Raw genomic sequence first — 27,344 nt, 5'->3', positions numbered from 1 at the left:
TATCTAGTGCTCCTGGAATGCATACAGTTTTGAATGCAAGCCACGATCTTAAACTGTTTACAGCAAAATCATCGGAGCACAATAAGGATATAATTTTGCTTTCAAGAGATACATACATATTGCACACTTTCGTATCACTGTAGACAGTTTTGAGTTCAATGATAAACATAGAGAAAAACCAAGGGCTTAATGAACACCCTTTCCATACACCTACATATCATGCGAGAAAAAAATGTTTCAGTCAAATCAAAATGATAGTTTAGGTGTAGGTGTCGTCAATCATGGGGAAAATTTACAAGCAATCTAACAACATGAACTTTCAATACGGCATAAATGAAAAGTGACGTAAAGTACATGCAGGTTTTTATTGTTTTACAAGACAAATAGTTATCAGGAAGTTGATATCGGTCAACCCATCAAGATGACTTGGGAATTCTTCCTCGCTTAAAATTAATCTTCATTGGTGCTATAATTAAAACTAATGGATTGAATTCATCAACATGTTGTATTGTATAATTTATTTGATCATTTAATCTCCACATTTCTTAAGACTAAAACTTTTGTTTCAAAGTTGATAAAACCATAATGAAATTCACTAAATGTATTTTATTTGTCTATATACATGTATTTATAATCATCAAGGTCTACAGTGTGTCAGAGCATGCATTTTGACCTATACTCGGCACTTAGGGCCATTGAGCAGTGAGGGATCTTTTTCGTGCCAGCACCTACTGCGACACGGGACCTCGGTTTATACGGTCTCGTCCGAAGGACAGGCCTCCAACTGTTGTAAATAGTCTTTCATAAAACTGTCGACAGGAATCACACACCTGCCCCTCGGGTAAGTTATCGGGAGAATAGTTCCTGTTGCGGGTTTGATAAGAGACTATTCCACTCAAACCATTGGATGAGTATGTATTATAGCTTTCCTAAAGAACAATGTATGGTAAGAGCCGAATTAGGCCCCTAAGGAGATGGGCGAACATAGCGTGCAGAAAGCCTATAGCTTCAGAAATATAAAAATCATGTTCAGTTTGTGAATTTAATATTTAGAGTAAAGTTCTCATTATTGAAATTTATGTAATTGTGATAAACAAAACTTTTCTGAGGAAAATTTTCTCGGCAAAATTTATTCTTTTATTAAAAAAAATTAATGTGGTATTCGTGGGGTTCGAACCCTAGCAATAAAAATCCTGATAATCATTTTCTTTCGAGACTAGCACGCTAACCACTAGACAACACAAGTCCTGACGAACAGTGGCATTTAAATCATGTTTGTGATATGACCCTTGACTTAATGAACTTCAAGTATTTCTCGAAAAGATGCGAATGTTATGTCATGAAAGTATATTTTTAAGGTATAGTGGGTCATTGCTCCATATTTTTGGTAACCAAAAATGTATATTTTTATGCAAACTTTGAGGATTAACTTTCAAAAAGGTGGAGCAAAGACCCACTCATATCGAAAAATAGTGTTATAGTATGCGAAAATGACTCTTTTTGCCCGCTTTAGTGTGTGTCTAATATTTCACAGGCAAATAATTTCAAACTTTGAGGGATTTTTGCAAATTGTAGAGATTTTACATAAAGTATATTTTAATGTTAGACGAAATATCAAGGAAAATTTTGATATAATAGAAATTTAATTTTTCATCTTCAAGTTTGTCACACTATAGGCTTATAGCTCGTCATGTTCACCCATCTCCTTTGATAAAGGAAAAAGAAGTTTGAATTTTAATAGTTGGCAAGTAAAAATTTTAAATGATGCTTGTTTTATAACCAGTATAATTGATTTTTAAAGCGTACATGGATGCCACAAGAGGCAGAGAAAGTGGAACATTCAACCAAATTTCAACTATTATTCTGATGGAATTTCCCCTAAACTGCGATACTTATTACCTCTGAAATCAGAGCACAAGCTTACCTATCTGAAATTTTCATTCACAAGATGTATCTTAAACTGGTGCATGAAATATATAAATTTCGTAGATAGGCAACCATTTTCTGAAACAAAATGTGCTTTAAAATTGATGAAAATTCGAATAAAAATGAAAAAAATTCGGAAAATGATCAATTTTGTGACCTTCCTATTACCTCTATATATCCCATCATTTAGAATCTAAACTCGTTTTGTAACAAGGCTTTACTGTACCATTCTAAGATACATCTCAAACCAAGGGCCAGAAAGGGGTCTTAGATAATCTTGTCCTTTAAGACAATGAAATTTTTTTTTTACTTTAAAATTTTTAAGTTTAGAAAGAAGTTTGAGAAAGTAAAATTATTCATTCTAGTTTTCAAAAAATGCAGCGCTGAATTAAATTAGTTCAGACTTTTATCTAATTAAAATGGAATATTAATCACAAGCAGACATTCCATTTACAATATTTCAGTGATATAATACATTTTTTGAGGTCCTTTAGTACAACCATAATTGAAATATATATTGATGTTAAAAAATGCAAATCATGGATTATTCATTTCACAAGTGCATATTAAAAGAGGGTCGGGATATATGTATGTCACTTTAACTTCAATGAATAGTATCAATCAAGTACAGTAAAGCAAGCTTATAGCGAACACGCTTTTAATGAATTGGCGTTTACAGCAAAGTGATTTCCATTCCCCATGACTTAAAAATATATTTGACACTTAATGGATATAATGAGTTACACTGATAATGAAGCAAAATTGTCAGTCCCTGGCACTTCATTATAAGCATGTTTTACTCTAATTGTAATCAACTTATTTCTCTTTACATGTGCTGTGGAATCATCACTGTTCATCGGGGATTAATCTGTGGATTTTGTGAGTAGCCCTTACCCATGAATTAAGTCCCCACAAACAAGTCAAATTTTGGTTACCCATAAAAATTGACCCCCATATACAATGATGATTCTTCAGTAAATAAAATTCTTATACAGGTTTAAATCAAACATGGAATGCTATTAAATACATTTTTCTTTTTTATTTGACAGTTAAATATTTCACAAAATTACCTAACATACAATTTATAATTCAGATGGTTAATTGCATAAAAACTAATTTTCATTTGATTTAAAAGGCAGTGAGCATTAATGCTCACCTGAGTATCATAGTTCCTCCTCATATGACAAACTTAAGTTTCCCCTAGAAATCTATACTCTATACAGATTTGTGTGACATGAATTTACAACTGAAGATCTATGTGCTCACTTTCATTATCAAAGAATCTTGTTTATAAAAAAAATGAGTAATAAGTCCAACCAATAAGTCTGACACACAAACTCACAAATTTGATAAGACTTACTATCATTAAGAAAAAAGCAAAGGTTTGCTGGCTAAAAAAAAAAAAATTTAAAAATCCATATACTGTAGAATAAACCCATGTTAATTCATTGTTCTGGTCCTTCATAAAGCTAGAAATATATGCACAATGTCATGCTTGTTATGGTTTTCAAGACTTTTTTGCAGCTGACTTCCATGATCAATTTTCCAGTTTGTCAGAGAACATTCTTTGTAATTTAAACACTTAAATGTAGGTACTAGCTCTCACTTTCAAACATCTCAGTCAGTCTGCTTAATTGAGCAATCAAAAACATGAAAACACAGAAGAACAACATAAAGGTTGCCACAGTCTTTTCCATGCCAATCATTTTCTTCAGATGATTAGTCCTCACGGTCATTCAATAACTTTCCTTTAGGCTAGCATACATGTTGAATTGTAAATACCCTGTAATGAAACAAGTAATATTATGATTAAATTTTTTATTTTAATACATGTAAAAAGAACCAAATTATCAGGGCAACTGTGGTAAAATTTCTTGCCAGTTCACATTAAATTTGTCCTAATTATAAAATGAAAGACTAAGTTTGGTGAAGGAGATAGATTCTTTGTTTAGGGATGGGTATCGGCAAAAAATTTGTATCGTGATATATCACGATTTTTCCCCAAAAATATCAGGATAAATCGTGATATTTTTACACACAATTTTTACTACAATTTCAAATGAATTTTCATAATATTTCTTAAAAATAAGCTATAAAAACCTAACTTTACTTTTTTATTCATTTAATATAAAGCATTTTGGATGCCTTTGTTTAACTATTTTCAACATTTTTTACACTTCCTGTAATTGTCTTTCAATAGTTTGAACAAATAAATGAATAATTTCTGGAATTTATAGTTATGTACCAAATACCAGTATTTTAGTCTCCGTATCACGATACGTATCATGCAAAAAAAAAATTGTGATATACCGATACACCAATAAAATCGTGCATCTCTATATTCTTTGTTACTCCTGGCTGTCATAAGGCACAGTGAGTTAGTAAACCTAAAAAATTCAAATTCAGTGGGCATACAATTCAGGTATTTATATGTACTTACAGTAAAAACTGTCTATTCAGAAACTTGTGCACTCTGTTTCACTGTGAATTCAGACCTTTATTTTAATTTGAACTTTACTCTTTTCTATGTGTTTTGCACTGTGCAATCTGACATCCTGACATCCTGTCTATCCTGACACAAAATTTGTTCAGTAGTGAATGTCAAATCAGACAGGTTTCACAGGAAAATTTTTTTCAGCAAGTACTGATTATCTTACCCTGAATTACTGAATTGGAGTAATATATAACTGTGCAATCAAGATGTAAATCGTAAACATTTGGCAAGACTTTCAAATGACATGCTTGTATGTATCCACTTTAAAGTCATTTACTAGTGATTAAAGTTTCAAACTGGATATCCAATTGGAATATTAAGGTTATTCTCTATTTATACAAAATACCTTTTTTAATATTCAAGAAGTAAACACTTTTAATACTTACAATACATTGCATTTGCAAGCATCACAAAGGAGTGTTGATCTTTTTTCTAATGCAGGGGCTTTAGTTATGGATAATTGGAATTGTCATCTCATCCTCTACGGGGAAAAACATAGTATTATAAATAAATTAGAAATGTTTCAATGTTTCTAAAACACAAAAATGTACTCCAATGAGAACAAAAAATCAAAGGTCATGATATTTTAGAACACGTCATTATTTTGTAACATAAGCCTAGATATATAGAAAGACAGTATAGAGTTTTTTCTGTCCTGTAAAATCATTGACCTTGACCTTTGGACAAGTTGCACCCTAAATCTATAAATAACCTCTAAACTTTTCTTCACCTATACAGGGCATGAGCTAACAAATATTATCGATCAAATTTAGTAAGGAAGACTCAATTAAAATGCAGCATTATAATAAGCATCGTAAGTAAAATCTGATAAACTCATGACAGTCTACATATAAGATACAATTTTAGGTGAAAAAAAGGCAATGTTTATATTCTGGAGTAAATTTTTTCAAGTTTTCAAGACGTTTTAGATTTTATGTCTGTTATGATTTTGAAATTGTGGTAGTGCCTGTAAAATCTTGGTTGGGAGCTTGGAGTAAGTGAATCTTGCAGGCACCATGGTCACTTTATGCTTTGCAAAGGCTTCAGAGGTCTATTGGTACTGAATAAATACCCTAATTAATTGTGTAATGGTATCGGATTTGATTCCGTTGACAACCCCTGGACTTGCAGGTAAAATTCCTGCCAGGGGCAATTAAGAACTTGGGTGGGTTGCGTCTCTGAGGGTGAAAACAATTTAAGGAGGGAGGAATGTACATTTTCTCCTTTCCTGTTACAAATGAAATTATAACAATACTTGGGAAGAAAAGTTATAGCTGAATGAAGAATCAGACAAGATCCTAGTAGAGTTCCCACTGAGCTAAAGGAGTGTAACTATCTACCAGTTAAAGGGTTGTCCCTAAGACCCGGGGGCCGGGGAATTTCCCTGCCTATAATGACATAAAGCCCCAGTAATTCTGGTATCCCCCCTCAAGTCCCTGTTAGGGGAGGAACCTTAAACCCCCTTCTACTTTTTTAATGCCCCCTGCTATTTTGATTGTTAGGAACAACCCGAGTTACCAGTTACTGTATATCAGAATAATTGTTTTGCCCCCAGTCAGTTACAGAGCAATAGAGCAATCCAGAATACAGTTTTTGTGTCACCTGCAGAGCAAAGTGACACTTGGGGATTGATCACTTTTACCCAGGGTCTGTTTGTCTGTCTGTCCATCCATTAATCTCACCATCAGTCACACCTTACATATATATCATGAGAAATGTAAAATGATTGGACTTAATTTTTTGAATATATAGACCTGGGCACTACGGCTTTCATAAAATACAAGGGTTTACCCATCTAGTGACCTTTCAATTTGACTTTTGACCTCCTTTTTAAAATCGTTCATAGAGTCAATATATTTAGCTAACTAAGCTTATTTTTGACCTATTGTCATAAGACATTAAAGCTAGACAGTCCACTTGACCCTTGACCTTTGATCTCCTTTGGAAAAATACTTTGAAAAATTTGAGATACAGAGTTTCAATAACTAGCATATACATCACTTGTTTATGAGCTCATGTACTTTTAAACTGTATAATATACAGTATGTTATTACATAAACTGAAATCTAAATACTAACAAAATACATCGGGAGGGTATAGCAAAATATATTGCACTTCAAATAAAGATGAATGCATGCTTACAATATCAGTAAAGAGAATCTGAAATCTCTCTCTATAGTGATGAATCTGGGAGATTGTACAATAAGAATCATTTCTAATTATCTCAGTTTCCTTATTATTTTATGCATAAAGGATTGGGGAATCATATTTTTATTATTTCATATGGTAATTGCCATTCTAACAAGGTCTCTCTATCTGTGGATGTTTTTCTTTGCAGGTAAATGCAAGAACCAATTTAAATGCTAGTAACATAAAAAGCTGACCACTCCTAGATTTATTCAAATGATGCGCTAAAGCAGGTCACATATTGAAACACTCTACTTTTTTATATGGTCCAGGCCCGTAGGAAGCAATTTCAGTTTGAGGGGGCCCAGCCATGCATATATTTTCAGTTGAGGGGGCACTATCAACTACCAAATATTCCTTGACAAGCAAAAAAAAAAAATAAATTAAAAAAAAAAAAAAAAAAATTGACATTTTTATTGAGGGGACACAAGCATATAGTAGCAATCTATATATCGGCAAAATTATTGCTCCCCCCCCCCCCCCCCACGGCCATGTGGTCTATGAATAATCAATTAAGAATAGTATCATTTAAGTCCTTTACAAATTTTTTTTTTTTTAAAGTACAAGTATGACAAAATTATATTCCTAACAATATATTACAGTAACTGTGATCACTGTGATAATTTTTAAGTATTTTTTAAAAAAGCTTTTTATAGATAGAATTAAGTGATACACATTATGATAAACAAGTCATTGACAAAATCGGACCGTGATACATTCTTGGGGTAATACAGGGGTGTGCAATTAAAAAAAATTAAGCACTAGCACATGGGCTAGTGGCAGCAATAAAGTTACTAGCCCCAAGTAAAAAGTTACTAGTCCAAATGTAGGGGCCGGGGGGGGGGGGGGGGGGTGTTAACAACTAATATTAAAAGAAAATAGTTTATCGTTGAAAAAGTCAGGGTTTTAATGTCATTCTTTTAAAATTAAAGTTTAATTCTCACTAGTAAAATTAAATCATTGTATAAATAAATAATTATGATAGTAAATAAAAATGAATTCAAATAAATTATCTTATCTAAAATGAAATGAAAATCATTTTTTTTTCATCTTAAATCATTAAATTTGCTGGAAATATATTTTATGTAAACCACATAACACTTATCTTTCAGTTGATTGAGTGGTTGCAAATAATTTAATGAGATATCTGCATGTGTATTTACCATAAACAGAGGAATAGAGGAAATTCGGATTAGATAAAAGCGATCATTTTTGAAAGTAAATAAGTCAGGTGGTACTGCAAAATTGATAAGATTATGGAGATTAACTACTAGCTACTAGCCTGACCCCAAAAAATGGTAGCCCCGGGCGTCGGGCGATGCTAATTGCACACCCCTGGGTAATACCCATCCCTACTGAGCTACCCAGAATGATGTTCACAGCCCAAATAGCTTCTCTTATATATACAACAAGAAATTGCATCACACTGTCAAATGTCTGAATCTGACCTTTGAGCAAGTGACCAAAAATCTACCGCTCAATAACTTTCTTCAGGCATTCTCAGTGTTGGTTATAAAATGTCCAATTAATTGCATCACAATGGCCGAATTGACATTCTTGAGCTTGGATATTTGATCAAGTTAGGTATTTTCTTGAAAACATTTGTCACTGTAGTAAGTATGCATGACTATATTTGTGGAAAACACAAGAGATCCATGGGCCATGATGCTCACCTGAGTCACCTTGGTAGTGCTGTTATTCATCAGCAGATTTTAAATAAAATCTCACTTTATTCACATGAAAAATTCATTATCCATATCATGGCCCTAGCCTAGCTCCAAGGGGTTGCAGATGTTACAATATCCTTATGATGTTGTGGCCTTATGACTACAAATGAGGGTTATGAATTGAACAAACTTTAATCTAGATGCACTTCCTTAGGATACTCGCATATATCAAAGATTTTAACAAACTTGAATCAGCAATACGCAAGCAGTGATGTTTGCATATTAGTATGACAAATCATGGTCCTGTTGCTCTTGAAGAAAAGATTTTCAAACTTTTTTTTCTATATATATTCCCACGTAAGACTTTGATACCCAATTGTGGCACCAACCTATGCCTGGGGGCTAGGCTTTTCACAAATTTAATTTATAATTTTATACATTACTTGAGGATACTTGCACCTCAATATCGATAATCATGGCTGTGCTGTTCTTGAAAAGATTTTAAAACATTTTCCCTATATATATTCTGATGAAAAAATTGACCCTCTATTGTGGCCCCCACCCCATCCTCAAGGGCAGTGATTTAGACAAACTTGAATCTACACCATGTCAGGAATCAAAACTTTCATACAAGTTTACCCTTTCTGGTACAATACTGGGCTGAACATTAACATTTTTCCGATTGTCTGTGTCCAGTTCATTTTGTAATAGGACAAGAGGCTCAAGGGGCCTTTAAGGTCACCTGAGTTTAAAAAACAAGAGGCCCAGGGGCCACATTGCTCACCTGAGCACTATGGCTAGGAAAAAGCAGAAATCAGTTCAGCCTTGAAAGGTTGAAAAGTTTAAATATAAAAGTGGTTGGGGGGAGGGGGCATGAATTGAACAAATTTGAATCTATATAACCTGAGGATGCTTCCATTTAAATATGACCAATCATGGGTTTGCTGTTCTTGAGAAGAAGATTTTTAAACATTTTTCCTATATATTCCTATGTAAAACTTTGATTGCCCATTGTGGCCCCGACTGACCCCCGAGGGTCATGATTGAACAAACTTGAATCTACACTACCTGAGGATGCTTCCATGTAAATATGACCAATCATGGCTTTGCTGTTCTTGAGTAGAAGATTTTTAAACATTTTTCCTATATATTCCTATATAAAACTTTGATCGCCCATTGTGGCCCCACCCGACCCCGGGGGTCATGATTTGAACAATCTTGAATCTACACTACCTGAGGAAGCTTCCACATAAGTTTCATATTTTCAAGCACATTGGTTCTTGAGAAGAAGATTTTTTTAGCTCACCTGTGCTGAAAGCTCAAGTGAGCTTTTCTGATCACATTTTGTCCGGCGTCCGTCTGTCTGTCCGTCTGTCTGTAAACTTTTCACATTTTCGACTTCTTCTCAAGAACCACTGGGCCAATTTCAACCAAACTTGCCACAAAGTATCCTTGGGTAAAGGGGATTCAAGTTTGTTCAAATGAAGGGCCACGCCCTCTTTCAAGGGGGGTAATTAGGAATTACTGAAAAAATAATGGCATCATTTAAAAATCTTCTTCTCAAGAACCATTGGGCCAGGAAAGATGAAACTCATGTGGAAGCATCCTTAGGTAGTGTACATTCAAGTTTGTTCAAATCATGACCCCTGGGGGTAGGGCGGGGTTGCAATGGAGGATCAAAGTTTTACATAGAAATATATAGGAAAAATCTTTAAAAATCTTCTTCTCAAGAACAGCAAAGCCATGATGAGTCATATTTATATGGAAGCATTCTCAGGTAGTGTAGATTCAAGTTTGTTCAAATCATGACCCCCGGGGGTAGGGTGGGACCACAATGGAGGATCAAAGTTTTACATAGAAATATATAGGAAAAATCTTTAAAAATCTTCTTCTCAAGAACAGCAAAGCCATGATGAGTCATATTTATATGGAAGCATCCTCAGGTAGTGTAGATTCAAATTTGTTCAAATCATGACCTCTGGGGGTAGGGCGGGGCTGCAATGGAGGATCAAAGTTTTACATAGAAATATATAGGAAAAATCTTTAAAAATCTTCTTCTCAAGAACAGCAAAGCCATGATTGGTCATATTTATATGGAAACATCCTCAGGTAGTAAAGATTCAAGTTTGTTCAAATCATGACCCCTGGGGGTAGGGTGGGGCCGCAATGGAGGATCAAAGTTTTACATAGAAATATATAGGAAAAATCTTTAAAAATCTTCTTCTCAAGAACAGCAAAGCCATGATAAGTCATATTTATATGGAAGCATCCTCAGGTAGTGTAGATTCAAGTTTGTTCAAATCATGACCCCCGGGGGTAGGGCTGGGCCACAATGGAGGATCAAAGTTTTACATAGAAATATATAGGAAAAATCTTTAAAAAATCTTCTTCTCAAGAACAGCAAAGCCATGATGAGTCATATTTATATGGAAGCATCCTCAGGTAGTGTAGATTCAAATTTGTTCAAATCATGACCTCTGGGGGTAGGGCGGGGCTGCAATCGAGGATCAAAGTTTTACATAGAAATATATAGGAAAAATCTTTAAAAATCTTCTTCTCAAGAACAGCAAAGCCATGATTGGTCATATTTATATGGAAACATCCTCAGGTAGTATAGATTCAAGTTTGTTCAAATCATGACCCCCGGGGGTAGGGTGGGGCCGCAATGGAGGATCAAAGTTTTACATAGAAATATATAGGAAAAATCTTTAAAAATCTTCTTCTCAAGAACAGCAAAGCCATGATAAGTCATATTTATATGGAAGCATCCTCAGGTAGTGTAGATTCAAGTTTGTTCAAATCATGACCCCCGGGGGTAGGGCCGGGCCACAATGGAGGATCAAAGTTTTACATAGAAATATATAGGAAAAATCTTTAAAAATCTTCTTCTCAAGAACAGCAAAGCCATGATGAGTCATATTTATATGGAAGCATCCTGAGGTAGTGTAGATTCAAGTTTGTTCAAATCATGACCCCCGGGGGTAGGGCTGGGCCACAATGGAGGATCAAAGTTTTACATAGAAATATAAAGGAAAATATCTTCTTCTGAAGAACAGAAAAGCTATGTTTAATCATATTGATATGGAAGCATCCTCAGGTAGTGTAGATTCAATTTTGTTCAAATGATGACCCCCAGGGGTAGGATGGGGCCCAATGGGGGAAGGAAAGTTTTACATAAGAACATATAGAAAAAATATTTCTTCTCAAGAACAGAAAAGCTATGTTTAGTCATATTGATATGGAAGCATCCTCAGGTAGTGTAGATTCAATTTTGTTCAAATGATGACCCCTGGGATAGGGAGGAGCCAAAATGAGGGATCAAATTTTTACAAAGGAATATATGGAAATTTTTTTTAAAAAATCTTCTCAAGTACAACAAAGCCATTTGTTATATTGACATGGAGGCATTATCAGGAAGTTTAAAATTCAAGCCCCCCCCCCCGGTCTTTTCAATACTGAACTGATTGTGCTTTTGCCTAGCCAATGTGCTCAGGTGAGCGATGTGGCCCATGGGCCTCTTGTTTAATGATGCCATTAATTTTTCAAGAATTCATAATTATCTCCCCTTGGAAGAAGGCGTGGCCCTTCATTTGAACAAACTTGAATCCCCTTTATCCATGGATACTTTGTGGCAAGTTTGGTTGAAATTTGCCCAGTGGTTCTGGAGAAGAAGTCGAAAATGTGAAAAGTTTACAGACAGACAGACAGACGGACGGACAGACGGACTACAGACAAAATGTGATCAGAAAAGCTCACTTGAGCCTTCGGCCCAGGTGAGCTAAAAAAAAAAACTGTGAAAGATCCATGGAATGGTAAATAATTAATATAATAAATAATACTGATGGGAATCGGTAAGAATTTCATAATCAATGATCGGGTTACTGTAACTAACTAATTATCAAATATAATCGGACATTTCTAATTTCTTTTAATTTATTTGATTAAATGTAAGAATGAGTAGATGACTACTTTCTGTGGTGGTCAGCAGGTCCTTCATTCATTTTGTAGAACCCAAAGTACGTCCATACCCGGGAACATCTTTGTTACCAGGGTATAGATACAATTCTGCACCATTACGATACACAAAAAAGTAACAGATAAGTCAGGGCTGGAATATTTAGCTTTAAAACTATTACGCTTGTAAAAAAAAAATAAACCGATTAATCAGAATAAAAATTTTGTAATCGAGTGCTTGGATTATGTCAGCAATCGACTGATTTTCGATTATAATTGATGATTGGAACACCACTAATAAATAAATAAATAAAATTAAATTCAAACTAGAAAAATATGTCCAAAAGACATGAATGCCCCACCCAGGGTATTTTTATAATGCAACATGAAAGTTCGTATAAGTGTATGATGTTTGATGAAAATATCTTCTGAATCATTAGTTGTTTTTTTTTTATAACTGAGATTTATACACAATAAAAAAATAAAGTCAAAGGTCACTGGGAAGGTAAAGGTAAAAAACAAGGCCCGTAGGTCTTATAGGTCACCTGAATATCATGTAACAACTTTCCCACAACTGAATTAGGTTCATGTTTTAAACCAGAGGCCATGGAATTTTGAAAGAGGTGCCCTTGCTCTTCATTACACACTTAATTTGTTTACTTAACACCCAGGAGCAGAGCAGAGGATTATCAAATAAATAATGCATTGTGTATAATCAGTAGAGCCCCAAACCCCTGACCTTGAGGCCACACATTTCACATATTTTGGAAAAGGCACCCTTGCTCATCATACCCATGATTAGTTCATTGGCTTAATACCAAGGAGCAGAAGATTTTCAGAGAATTAATGTATTTTCACTATATAATCAATAGACCCCAGTCCTAACATCAAAACCTCTTACCAAGGGGCTCTGAAATTCAGAATTTTGGAAGAGCACCCTTGTTCATTATAACTATGCATTTAGTTTGTTTCTTTAATACCAAGGAGTAGAGAAAAAGATTTTCCAATCATTTATTCATTTTCACTAAATAAATAGTGCCCCACCCTAATACCAGAGCTCAACAAAATAGTTAGTCTGGTAATCAGCAACAATTCAGAAACATGTCTGTATCTATATATACCAGTGCTATCTATCGGTACACTTCATTACTATCACCAAACATAACACAACAGTAGTGCTTTAGCATAAAACACAATATCCACAGAGTAACACCAAGCACCATACCCACACCATATTTGCCTCTCTTTGTCTTTAAATACATGTATATGAAAGTATTTTTGTTTCATTTTTATTCATGCATCTATTATTTATAAGTCTACCAGCTGTCAAATAAGTTCCTTTGAAAGTTCTTTTCATATTATAAATATTTAATATTTTTGTATTGTCAATTTACCTATCAATTACGATATTTACATTGATCAATTATCATAAGTGAATAACTTTTCTTAAAGCAGAGTAAATATTCCAATATTTAAAATGATTAAAATATAGCACTACCCTAAATCCAGAACCCCTGATCCAGGGATAATGAATTTCAACATTTGGAAGAAGCACACTTTCTCATCATAAACATGAACTAAGTTTCTCTGCTAAATACTCAAGAACAACCATAGAGGAAGACTTTCAAAGAATTTAATGCATTTTAACTATATGATGAAAAAAGCCCCGTACTAAACCCGGAACCCCTGATCAAAGGGTAATGACTAATTTTGGGAAAAGTATTCTTAGTCATCATAACCATGCTGGTTATTTCCTAATATATATTACAGACCTATGCATAACTTTGATCACCTTTTGTGGCCCCACCCAATACAGGGGGCCCCAATAACACTACCAGAAGATTTTTTCCTATATAAATTTGAGAAGTCGAAAATATGAAAAGTTTACAGACGGAAGAACAGCTAGACAGACAGACAGACAGATGGATGCTGGATAAAGAGTGATCAGAAAATTTTACTTGAGCTTTAAGCTTAGGTGAGCTAAAAAAGTTAAACAAGGCCCATGGACCAAAACACTCACCTGAATTACTTTGTTCTTCAACAGATCCCCCCCTTTGTAATACTTATTGTGCCCCCACCCTACCCCCTGGGGCCATGATTTCAACAATCTACACTGCTTCCACATAAGTTTCAGCTTTTCTGGCCCAGTGGTTCTTGAGAAGAAGATTTTCAAAGTTTTTTCCTATATATATCAATGTAAAAACTTTTGATTCCCTATTGCTGCCCCACCCTACCCCTGGGGGCCATGATTTCAACAATTTAAAATTTACACTACCCCAGGATGTCTGGACATAAGTTTCAGCTTTTCTGGCCCAGTGGTAAGGGTGAAACGTTTACTGAATTTTGTAAATGTTTAAACGAACAGCAATAAACGAAAGGGTACTGTTTAAATGGGAGAATATTTTATGTTGAATTTTTTTGGCTACTTACTCATGAAACACTAATTTAATTAACCATTCTTTCACTATAATGTAAGTATGAGACTATGAGTTGTTATTGCTATTTATTTGTTGGTTTTTATGACTAAAGAACATGAAGCGCATTAAACTCATTCACTTTCTACACCGTCAACCAATATTGCATTGAGGCCAAAAAAAAAATTATGTTTGTTTCCTGTATCCCGACTGACCCATTTAATTTACCCACGGGTGGATTTTTTTTTCCTGCCAATTCTGTGTTTGCTCTTTGGTTTTATCAATCAGCTGATTCTTTTTATTCAAAAAATATTAATTGTATCTTTTATTTGAGATATAAAATATGCAACTTAGTCAACATTTACCTTAAATATAAAGAGTAATCAATTCCCCCACAACTTTTTGAAGTTCGTTTTCTGCCGCTAGGCAGCCATGTTGGGTGTCCACTGTAAATATAACACCTGGATAATTCAGTCCAGGGATGTTTGACCCCATTATTCATAAGCAAAAAAAAAAAAAAAAAAAAAAAGAATTCCCAACCTACCGACCCTTGATTTTTTGGGAATATTACAGGAAACGAACATAATTTTTTTTTAGGCCTAATGGTTTGTTTGGCTACATACGGGACGTAGAAAAAGCATCGTACTGTTATAACTTATAAGCATGATAATTTGTACTTTCTTAGCAATAAAAAGCAACAGCAAAAGTTATTTATTTTAGAACATATACTTGGAAAAATAAATTAAAATCATAATACATCACTATTCACTCCTCAGAAATTGGAATTAAGTATGTTAGACCTCTTGGATTTTAGATAGTTTTGTTTAATATCATGTTTCCAGTTAGATTAAAAGAGAAAACAATATTGTTAACAGTTTGTAAAAGACTGCTTTCTTAGGTAAATATGAAATAAAACAACTTGTTTGTATTAAACTTTATTTCTGATAGACATTGATAATGACCTTCCTGTAAACGTTTACTCAATTTGTAAACGTTTAGAGCATTTAATCGAAACGTCGCCGTTTAATCGTCGCCGTGTAATCCAGGGTTGTGGTTAACTTTTGAAAACTTAGGGGCCATGTGGGCTCCTAACTTTTCAAATTTTACAGGCCCACAATTGACCCAGGGGCCCACATTATATGTTAATTAAAATTAAAATTCTTAAATTTTTTTACTGATTTCTTTATTAAAATTCCTAGTGTCAATATGTTTGCAGTCAGGGGCTGACAAATCCCATTGCCCGATGCCCAGGGCTAGTGAATTTTATGGGTGGGCAAGTGAAATTTTATCAACCACTTGCCCATGAGCAACTGACTTGAAAAAAATAAAATCCATATGTAAGTCATAGATCTAAAGCTTTGTACAGGGGTTTGCATTTCTACTCAGTATTTGTCTTCCATTTTGTTTTAGATATGTATTTTAAAATATGATAATAGTTTATGGTGGGACAAGCAAATATTCAGGTAGGGCAAGTGAATTTTGACCATGCACTAGGGGTGAAACGATACACCTCCTTCACGGTTCGATACGTATTGTATAATTTTGTCTCGGTTCGGTTATTTTCGATACAATACATTTTGATAGAAGGAAACAAATTCAACGTTGTTTTATGCTTTCTTTTTCTAAATCTAGTCACATATTTTACGAATTTTATTTGCAAATTGACTTGAAGAAATTGATTAAAACTATTTGACTGTCAAAAATTATTTTACAAGCTATCAGTCATCAAAAATTTACGTTTTCTATACTTATTTATACTCATAATACTGAGTAACGTGTTTTACCTTATGCCATGCCCGACTGAATAACGATCCCCACCCAAAAATTGAACCGAACTGAAAATTAGAGATTTTGCACCGTGTATCAAACCGAGAAAAAATACCGCGGTGAACCGTTTCACTCCTACCATGCACTTGCCCTTGGACAAGTGCCTAAAAAATCTATTTGTCAGCCCCTGGCAGTATTTGAAATTTTGTCAGGTTTTCCCTTTTTTTTAAAAAAAGTTTGATACAATAATATGTTCATTTCATTTTGTAGCGTTTACCGGTAATCCTACAACTGACACATCTAGTGTTTAACGGGGGAACATATTAAATTACATACAACCTGTAATGCAGTTTGGTTCTAATCTTTGTGTATTTGACACGATAATTCAAATTCTATCTCTGAATAACTAGTCCTGATGGAGTGCCTCACAGCCAATTGTTACAATATTTCTTTAAGAACAATCTCAAATGTTTGCTCTCCTATCATCAAGATTGCAAATTAACCACTTCGATAAATTGCCACGTTTGATCTAAATCAGGTACATGTTTGACTAATATGCTTGCACACAATACAAATAATCTAGGTTAGTAGAGCATTTGTTCAAAAACTGAAAGTACAATACAAAAACTGAAATGTGATTATGTTCTGGAAAAAAAATTGTTCGCCATGTGGGCGACCAGATTTTTAATATCTAATCGCCCAAAGCAAAATTTACTCGCATTTGCGAGTGGGCGAGTGGTTATCCACAACCCTGTAATTGTTTCGCCCTTACCCAGTGGTTCTTGAAGAAGAAGAGTTTGCCTATATATTTCAATGTAAAATTTTGATACCCTATTGTGGCCCTACCCTACCCCCGGGGGCGGAGGCCATGATTTGAACAACTTAGAATCTAAACTACCCCAGGATGTCTCGACATAAGTTTCAGCTTAACTGGCCCAGTGGTTCTTGAGAAGAAGATGTTCAAAGATTTTGCCTATATATTTCAATGTAAAAATTTGATTCCCTACTGTGGAACCGCCCTACCCCCGGGGGCCATGATTTGAACAATTTAAAATCTACACTACCCTAGGATGCTTCCACATAAGTTTCAGCTTTTCTTGCCCAGTGATTCTTGAGAAGATTTTTTAATGACCCCACCCTATTTTTGTCTTTTCTTGATTATCTCCCCTTGTAAGGGGTTGGCCCTTCATTTTCACAATTTAAACTCTACTTCACCCAAGGATGTTCTGTACCAATTTTGGTTAAAATTGGCTCAGTGGTTCTTGAAAAGAAGTTTAAAATGTGAAAAGTTTACAGATGGATGGACAGCTAGACTGCTAGACAGACGGACGAGGGACTAAAAATGTTCAAAGTTTTCATACATAGGTTGGATGACTGCAGACAGATGGATGCCATACAAAATGTGATCAGAATAAGCTCATTTTGAGCTTTCAGTTGAGGTAACCTAAAAATATGATTTTACAATATATATACCATAGTTATTTAGAATTATTCAAATAATATTTAGGTAATTAAAAAGTCCATAAAATAGAATTATTATACCTCCAATTAGAATGAAAGAATCTGATTGGTTGATGAGAAAACATTAAAATTAGCTTATGACCTGTTTTTGTGTCACATGACCATTAATGACTTGATTTTTGCATGTATATGAGATATTGACCGGTCATTAATATTATTGACCGCTGAACCTGACCTGTGCAGAAAATAAAAATGGCGGAACATATGACCGCTTCGTTTTTTCTTCATGTTTACTGTACCGTTTTTAGATAAAGACTATAACTGTAAGTTATTCTCGAGAAATAAGATACAGACTATAAAATTGTGTACTACGTCACTTCTCATGAGTAATTTGTCGTCTGTTTACAAAAACGATGGCTGGCGAATCGAGGTTTGCAACTCTGACAAGTGAGGAACTACAAGCAATCCTAGAAAACCGCGATAGTTCCAACACAAAACAATGAATAGACTCAGCGAAAAGAGTGTTCATTACATACTGCACTGAAAAAGGACTGATTGTGGACAACATACTGCAAAAAACAAAAGGTGAAATTGCTGAAATTCTGATCAACTTTTACGCTGAACTCCGAAGAAAAGATGGTGAATTGTATAGTAGATCTTCCATGATCAGCATCAGGTTTGGTTTGCAGAGATTTTTCCAAAAAAATAAATATGACATTATTAATGACCCAGATTTTCGTCTATCAAACGAAATGTTCAAGGCAGTTTTGACAAACATCAAACGAACTGGAAAGGGAACCACTCAACACAAGGAAATTATCAGCGATGCTGACATGGCAACATTGTATAGTAGCGGCGTCCTAAACGGAAACAGTCCACAGGGATTGCAATATAAAGTTTTTCTTGATGTGATGTTCTACACATGTAGAAGAGGAAGGGAAAATCTGAGAAGCATGAAGAAAACTGATTTTGTTTTGAGGACAGATGGCCAAGGAAGGAGGTATTATCTTAATGTCGCTCAGTATGAAACCAAAAATCACAGAGGAAGTGATGTGAATGACCATGATGCATCTTCAGCAAGAATATATGAAATACCAGGTAATATACTTCTTAAAATACATGTAAAATAAAATTAATGTAAACTTCAGCATTTACTAATATTAGATCATATATTTGTCTATGTGACAATTTTCATGAATTCAACTGATTTACAATTTTTCATATTAATATGTCCATGTAGGTGATGAGAAGTGTCCTGTGTCTAGTCTGGAGAAATACCTCGGAAAGCTGAATCCAAATTGTGAAAGTTTTTGGCAGAGACCGAAGCGCCATATCAACGATTCAGATGCTGTTTGGTATGACAATTCTCCAGTAGGTCATAATACTTTGGGAAATTTTATGAAAACAATATCTATGAAAGCCGAACTCTCAACTCTGTATACAAACCACTGCATACGTGCCACGTGTATTACTAGTTTGGATCAGGGTGGGATAGAAGCTCGACACATCATGTCTGTCAGTGGACATAAGTCCGAAACTTCCATAAAAAGCTATTCAAGATGTGTAAGTGAAACAAAAAAGCAAGAAATGTTTGATGTATTGTCATCTGTGGTTTACCCATCACCAAAGCTAGGGCTAGAAAACCCAGTTGTTCCAACAAATTCTTGTACCAGTACTTCAGAAAGTCAGCTCTTAAATTTGAATAACTGTGAATTTGAGACTGTCAGTACCAAACAATTGCTATCTGAAGTCCTACATGATGAAAATGGTTCAGATTTGTTTGCAAATGTTCCAGAAGAAAAGGAGAATGTTAAAGTTGACCAAACGCCTCAAAACTCTTGTGGCCCATTATTCAAAAATGTCGGTCAAGTGCACATTCACTATTACGTGGGAAAAGAACAACAAAAGTAAAGATACTGTAAAGTTCTTTATTGGACTCTGTAAATCATTTAATGATTCTAAGATGTGTTTTTTCACTTTTCAATTGAACATTCAAATTCAAAGTTATTGCTGCTTAAATCGTTATTTCAGAATATGCATTATTCTGTTGAAATAAAATGTTACATATGTGTTAAAATTGATTATTATTATTGTCGGTATAATAAAACAATTGATCACCCTTCATGAGGTCAGCATGGTGAAATGATGCCCCTTGACCTGACCCACTCGATGACCTGACCTGACCTCGGCCGTTGGCCTCGGTCAGGTCAGGTCACCTCGTGGGTCAGGTCTCGGGTCATCATTTCACCATGTTGACCTCATGAAGGGTGATTAATTGTACAATATTGACTGATTACTTTTCTGACCAGAAATTCCAGAAGATATACACCCCATTCTTTCATCACATGGTTTAAACCAAAATCAATAGCTGGCAATTCTCAATATAATATTTAAGCAATTAACTGGGTCTATTATCAGGGGCCACAATGGCGGATCAAAGTTTTTACATAAGAAAATATATGAAAATTCTTTAAAAATCTTCTCAAGAACAACAAAGCCACAATTAGTCATATTGATATGGAATCGTCCTCAGGTAGTGTAGATTCAATGATTATAATATTCCCAAGTATAACGGGCAACACCAGGATATGGCCATATAATGATACTATAATATATCATGAGCAGAGTGGCTTTTATAAAACTGTGTTGCTTATTCGGTATAACTCCACAGTAATAGAAAATATATAATATGAAAATATTATCGCTGTTTCACAAAGTTTTTTATTAGTTGATTAACAGATTCAGGATTGGATTCATTTTGACCTACCTTAATTGTTTTCCACCATTTTGGAACATTAACATTTGTAAGGTTGTTTAAACAATAAAATGCTTTCTTTGGTTGTTAGTAGGGGAATTAATGTCACAGCTGTTGCAGAAAAAATACATAACCCGCGTAAGCGGGTTACGTAAATTTTTTCTGCAATAGCTGCGACGTTAATTCCCCTACTAACAACCAAAGAAAGACATTTTATTGTTTATATTTATATCTGTATAAACAATCATTAAAAGTAGGATTAAAAAGATTAATTATTGTATTATTGATATGTACGTCAATGTACGTTTCGTTGATGGAACAGCCAGTGATCAAGAAATCTGTACAGGTGATATACCTAGTGTTGTTCATGCACTGATAAACGGCATTGGTTTTCTTTAGAAATAAAGGAGAAAATATTCAGTGGATGTAAATATATGTTAATTAAGTAAGATTTTTTGACAGGACTAAGTGAGCTTCAAATAGGGATATATATTATTAAAAACAGCTATTTTAAATGTGTTCGATTTTTGTGTGTATAAAATAAACCCACATACACAGACAAACAAATCATATAAGTATTTCCTTCAACTGAAGTTCATACTAAGGACATGAAGTAGAAGAGACAAGAGATTGCTCTACTTTTCCAGGCAAAGGTGACCTTTATGGATAACTGTATAAACTAATAAAGTAAATTCATTAACAATTCCCCCACCCCCCTTTCACTCACTTAAGGTGCTTACTGAAAATTTGATTAAAACTGTAAACCCATCGTAAAATTCATATCAATGAGACAAAATCATTAAAACCCATGCTTATACATATATTAAATCATAACACTGATGCCATCTACAGTGTTATTCACAAATGGCGAAATGTGGTGATCGAGGAAATTCGAGTAATGCTATCATTGATCTCTTTACTGTTTACAAGTGCATCTACAAATATCCCTACTACATATATATATTTATGCACATGTATGCATCTTCATTCGACTGCACTTCATGTTGCTATAGATCTAATTACTTACCAAATCATGATCATTGGGATACATGTGACATTTCCAGTCAGCCAGATCTCGTGGAATGTTCCCGCGAACTTTACTCGGCGATGTGACGTAACGAGATTTTTTTTATTTCATTTTTTTCCCGATAATTTCACATTGATCATTTTAGATATAACAAGAAATTAAATAATTTGAAAATCGATAAATAAAATAATTTTTATTTTATTTTTTCGAAGCGATGACCCCTGGCATTCAAGAGTTGATTTGCTGCTATTTACAAGGTTCTTTTTAAAGATAATAATAGACCGCGGTATACTTTATATCATATTGTTAGCCTTTGCTAGTTGAAGCTAATAATATACCGTGGTAGACCGCACGGTCTAAAAGTCAGACTTTATGAGTCTTATAAGCATGCAAATAACACTAATAAGTTTGTTATAGTAACAGCTAATAAGTATCGGATCGGGTGATCGTGATGACGTCCTACGAAAAACAATTAAGATGTATCATGTTTACGTATGTGACAATTTGACCCCTGCATGTTAAAGAAAGATATTAACGTACAATTAGATATATTGTCAGAGAGAGTTGCCCTGATTCCAGCATAGACTGCTGTCAACCCCAAAGGAACCACTGTAATAAAACAAAATTATTTATTGTTACTTGAAAGCATTCAATCTGTCTTTGTCTAAGCATTAAATGCAGTTTTAAAAATAGTCTAAAAAGTGCTTAGTGTGCTTATTAAGGACCCTCCCTATACACTAGCTTTTGGACTTTGAGAAGATAATATTGTGTAAAGATAAAAGACTTAGTATTTTAAAAGTTGGCCTATTTCAGTTTTCATATAGGGTACCTGTCATCTTTCCCCGGAAAAATTCATAAGAAGCAAAGAATTGATGAACAGAAATAATTGTTGCTTGCTTGAATGGGGAAAATAAATGCAAATGAAGTTTTCGAGAAAAATTTTCATCTGCATCTAGTATAATTTTAAGAATAATTAAATTGATTATAAATTGTGTATTACACCAAAGATTATATACTTTATTAAATTCTGAATCAGAATGCAGATCACTAGTACTCTAACTGCATAAAAGTACAATGTAATTAGAACTCTTCAGTGTCCAGCGTATGGAGGACCCTTAAATCAACCAAGAGAAAAAAAATCTAGAAAAATGTAATTTATAAAAGCAAGTCCCAAAAAATCCAAGTATAGTTAATTCCTATTTCATATTTTTATATATTTGTAAATTTACAGGAATCATTTACTATGCCATCATAATAACTCTTATCATAGTTCGTGGACAACCAAAATTTAACTGGTTCACTAACTAATTTAATGAGTAAGGGTGACATATGAAACCCATTAACATTGGCGGCTCTATAGTAATCATATAATATACCCAATCCCTATCATGATAAATATGACAAATATCTCCTTAATAATACAATTGTAACATTTAGCTCTCATTAGTGTTATACTTACTCCAACCAATGATAAAGCAGGTCATAATGAGAGAGTGTCCGGATGATCAAGGTGTGTAGGAAGAGACCTTCACAGAATATCCAGGCAAAGTTGCTTACCACAGCATACTGTGTTATAACGTGTAATACTCGAAACCACAACTACAGAAGCAAAAACATTAAGAAGACTTGTATCAAAGATAAAATTCTGAAAAAAAAATTCTAAAAAACAAAACAAAAAAAAAACTAGATGTGTTTGTGAAACACTGATGCCCCTGTATGGCAACTCATATCAAAGGTTAAACTTTCTCAAATGCTAATCAAATACATTGATACCCAAAGTAAATAGGAATATACCTATGAAATATGAAAGCCCTAGCAGCTACCATTGAATAGATATGGAAAAGGTTAAAGTTTTCAAAAATAAGTCAACATCAAGGTCAAGCTCAAATGGCCAATACTAATAGTGCACAAGGAAAGACTTTCTCACGAGAAATACACATCTGAAATATGAAAGCCCTAGCACCAACCGTTCAAATGTTATGGCCAAGGTAAAAGTCTTTCAAAAGTAGGTCAAATTCCAAGGTTTAAGGGTCAAAGTTGTTGGTATCCAAAGTAAGGTCTTGTCACAAGGATTATATCTGGGGACTATGAAAGCCCTAGCACCAATTATTCAAAAGTAATGGCCAAGGTTAAAGTTTTCCAAAAGTAGGCCAAACTCCAAGATCAAAGGGTCAAAGTTGTTAGTGTTCTAAGAAAGGCCTTGTCACAAGGAATACACATATTAAATATGAAAGCCCTGGTACCAACTGTTCAAAAGTTATGGCCAAGGTTTAAGTTTTCCAAAAGTACTTCAAATACCAAGGTCAAGGTCAAAGGGTCAAAGTTGTTAATATCCAAAGGAAGGTCTTTTTACAAGAACTACATATAGGAAGAAAGAAAGCCCTAGCACCAATCGTTCAAAAGTTATGGCCAAAGTTAAAGATTTTCAAAAGTAGATCAAACTCCTACGTCAAGGTGAAAGGGTCAAAGTTATTGAAATCCAAAGGAAAATCTTGTCACAAGAATTACACGTGTGAAGTATGAAAGCCCTAGCACCAATGCTTCAAAAGTTATGGCAAATGCAAATGGTGTTTTTCGACCTTTTGACCTTGACCTTGGAGTTTGACCCACTTTTGCAAACTTTTTTGAGACTTTAACCTTGGTCATAACTTTTGAACAGTTAAAGCTTGGGCTTTCAAACTTCATATGTGTATTATTTATGATTAGACCTTTCTTTGAATACCAACATCTTTGACCCTTTGACCTTGACCTTGGAGTTTGACCTACTATTGTAAAAACTTTAACCTTGGCCATAACTTTTGAATACTTTGTGACAGGTTCCTCTTGTGACAAGACCTTTCTTTGGACACCAACAACTTTGACCTTTTGACCTTAGAGTTTGACCTACTTCAATTTTGAAAAATTTTAACCTTGGCCATAACTTTTAAACAATTAGTGTTAAAGCTTTCATACTTCACATATGTAATTCTTGTGACAAGACCTTTCTTTGGGTACCATCAACTTTGACCCTGACTTTGGAGTTTGACCTACTTTTGAAAAACTTTACCCTTGGCCATCACTTTTGATCAGTTGGTGTTAGCTCTTTCATACTTCACATATGCCTTCCTTGTGACAAGACCTTCCTTTAGATACCATCATCTTTGATCCGTTGACCTTGACCTTGGAGTTTGACCTACTTTTTGAAAAACCTTAATCTTGGACATAACTTTTGAATAGTTGGTGTTAGGGCTTTCATACTTCATATGTATATTCCTTGTGACAAGACGTTCCTTTGGATACCAACAATTTTGGAATTGACCTTGACCTACGAGTTTGACCTATTTTGAAAAAAAATTAAACCTTGGCCATTACATTTGAACGTTTGGTTCTAGGGCTTTCTTATATCACGGTCATGTGTATCATTTGTGACAAGACCTTCCCTTGGGCCCCATTTGACCTTGACCTTGCCGCTTTACTTAATTTGAAAAAAAAAATCAACCTTCGCCATAACTTTTCAATGATTTGTACTAGGGCTTTCATATTTCACAGGTATATTCCTCGAAAAAGACCTTTCTTTGGGTACCAACATTTTTGATTTCTTGACCTGGAGTTTGACTTGCATTTGAAAAACTTTACCCTTTGCTATAAGCTGCCATACGGAGGCATCAATGTTTCACAAACACATCTTGTTTTTTTTTTCAAAAAATATTAGAAGGTTTGGGAATTATTTAAAATTGCGCTTATGTAAAAAAAAATCTTTATTTTGCATTACTTTATACAGTTCACATATTAATGTCGATTAATTTCTATTAAAAAGGATTTGCATAACAACAACTTTTCATTTAAGCAATTGATCATATCTATAGTGCAGTCAAAAATATTTGCAAGTTAGTTGTACATGTAGTTTAAAGAAAACCATCACGATCCTTTTTTCTATAAAGACAGGGTACAGTGTTTTACCTGAAATTGAAGAAATTAACAAGTGCACTGATAAGCAATAGGAGAGAAATACTGAATCTAGCAATGGACACATATACATGTAAAAGATCTTCCTCTGGTTCCTGTAATATAAGATATGCAAAAAGTGACTTTAAGAAGGAACGATATCTGTTTCCATTATAAAATTGGCATCTTCAACATTGATTTATAAATACAGTAAAACTGTTGAATCCTACACCTGTGCGATCTGTATTACTGAGATTTATTTTCATTCCCACTTTTATCGAACTGTGCAATCAGACACACTGTCTATTCAGACAAAAAATCTCTGTCCAAGTGCATGTCAGAGTAGACAGGCTTTATAGCATGATAATACTTTCCACCGTACTGTATATCTAATCTGCTTGAACTTCATTTTTGTCTTCATCCTCCATTTGGAAATTGTCATCATTACAAAAAAAATCGCCCGCGTGGCGCAGTGGTTAGATCGTTGCTCTAGAGTCGCGGAGTAAGGAGTTGATCCTTGCGTCGCGGGTTCGAATCCCACTGTGGGACGTAGAGACCGGTCCTTCGGATGAGACCGTATAAACCGAGGTCCCGTGTCGCAGTAGGTGCTGGCACGAAAAAGATCCCTCACTGCTCAATGGCCCTGAGTGCCGAGTATAGGTCAAAATTTGCAGCTCTCCACTGGCAAGTGGTGGCCTCTCAATATGAGTGAAAAATTCTCGAGAGGGACGTTAAACAACAATAAACAAACAAACAAACAAATTCTATTTTTGAGAGTGTAGAGTTTTGCGCTACTCACTTTCAACACTTGCTGGTAATTTCTACAACCCATGTAATTAGCATACTCCTTTCCTGTGGACGGATGTACGTACCAGGAACCATTCAGCAGACAGTCAAAATAAGCAAAATCTGAATTAAGCCAAAAATACCCTCATCTCAGATGAACAAATAATGACAAGTACTTGTACATTCAGAAGTTAAGAATTCTTCTAGTATATTTCTTAAACAAGAGGCCCATGGGCCACATCGCTCACCTGAGCACAATGGCTAGGAAAAAGCACAAATCAATTCAGTATTGAAAAGTTAACGTGGGGGAGAGGGGGCGGGGGGCGCTTGAATTTTAAACTACCTGAGGATGCTTTTATATCAATATAACAAATGGCTTTGCTGTTCTTAAGTAGAAGATATTTTAGGATTTTTTCCTATATTAATATTCCTTTGTAAAAATTTGATACCCCATTGTGGCCCCTCCCTACTCCCAGGGGTAAATTTGAACAAACTTTAATCTATACTACCCGAGGATGTTTCCATATCAATATGACTAAATATGGCTTTGCTGTTCTTGAGAGAAATTTTTTTTCCTTTATACATGTATTCCTATGTAAAACTTTGATCCCCCATTGTTGCCCCACCATAACCCCAGGGGTCATGATTTGAACAAACTTAAATTTACACTATCTGGGGATGCTTATATATCAATATGACTAAACAAGGTTTTGCTGTCCTTGGGAAGATTTTTAAAGAATTTTCCTTTATATTCCTATGTAAAACTTTGATCCCCCATTGAGGCCCCACCCTACCCCTGGGGGTCATGATTTGAACAAACTTGAATCTACACTATATAACAAAGGTTTTCTATAAGTTTCAATTTTTTTTTTTTTTTTTTGGGCCAGTGGTACTGGAGAAGAAGATATCTAAAGTATGCCACCAAAATTTCAGTATTTCTGAATTATCTCTCCTTGAATGGCCATTCATTTGAACATACTTG

The 27,344-nt window shown here is 34.5% G+C and overlaps 1 protein-coding gene and 1 long non-coding RNA gene across 3 annotated transcripts; one reads left to right on the top strand and one right to left on the bottom strand.

The window, feature by feature from the left end:
* Positions 1 to 3,269: 3,269 nt before the first annotated feature.
* LOC133193846 (uncharacterized) lies at positions 3,270 to 21,714 on the bottom strand. 2 transcript variants are annotated; one of them, XR_009722025.1, is made up of 3 exons: positions 21,653 to 21,714; positions 4,807 to 4,901; positions 3,270 to 3,709 (listed from the first exon to the last, which is right to left on the bottom strand). It is a non-coding gene; the product is annotated as an uncharacterized LOC133193846 (long non-coding RNA). The 2 variants fall into 2 exon arrangements; XR_009722026.1 differs by lacking the exon at positions 21,653 to 21,714 and adding an exon at positions 15,008 to 15,044.
* On the top strand, positions 18,290 to 19,781 carry LOC133193880 (uncharacterized). The gene is made up of 2 exons (XM_061329797.1): positions 18,290 to 18,968; positions 19,111 to 19,781. Exons 1-2 carry the CDS (start codon positions 18,533 to 18,535, stop codon positions 19,779 to 19,781), a joined length of 1,107 nt encoding a protein of 368 aa, XP_061185781.1. The 5' UTR covers positions 18,290 to 18,532.
* Positions 21,715 to 27,344: the final 5,630 nt, after the last annotated feature.

Source organism: Saccostrea echinata, unplaced genomic scaffold (genome assembly GCF_033153115.1).
Source record: "Saccostrea echinata isolate AGI-Se365-2 ecotype Australia unplaced genomic scaffold, CSIRO_AGI_Sech_v1 ptg000028l, whole genome shotgun sequence".
NCBI classification, from domain to species: Eukaryota; Metazoa; Mollusca; class Bivalvia; order Ostreida; family Ostreidae; genus Saccostrea; species Saccostrea echinata.
The sequence above is the reverse complement of the archived record's forward strand: the minus strand, read 5'-3'. Positions and strand labels throughout refer to the sequence as shown.

Coding starts and splice junctions, on each gene's coding strand:
- LOC133193880 (XM_061329797.1), top strand. CDS start 18,533: ATGATCAGCATCAGGTTTGGTTTGCAGAGATTTTTCCAAAAAAATAAA. Junction 18,969..19,110: donor AAGAATATATGAAATACCAG/GTAATATACTTC, acceptor ATGTCCATGTAG/GTGATGAGAAGTGTCCTGTG.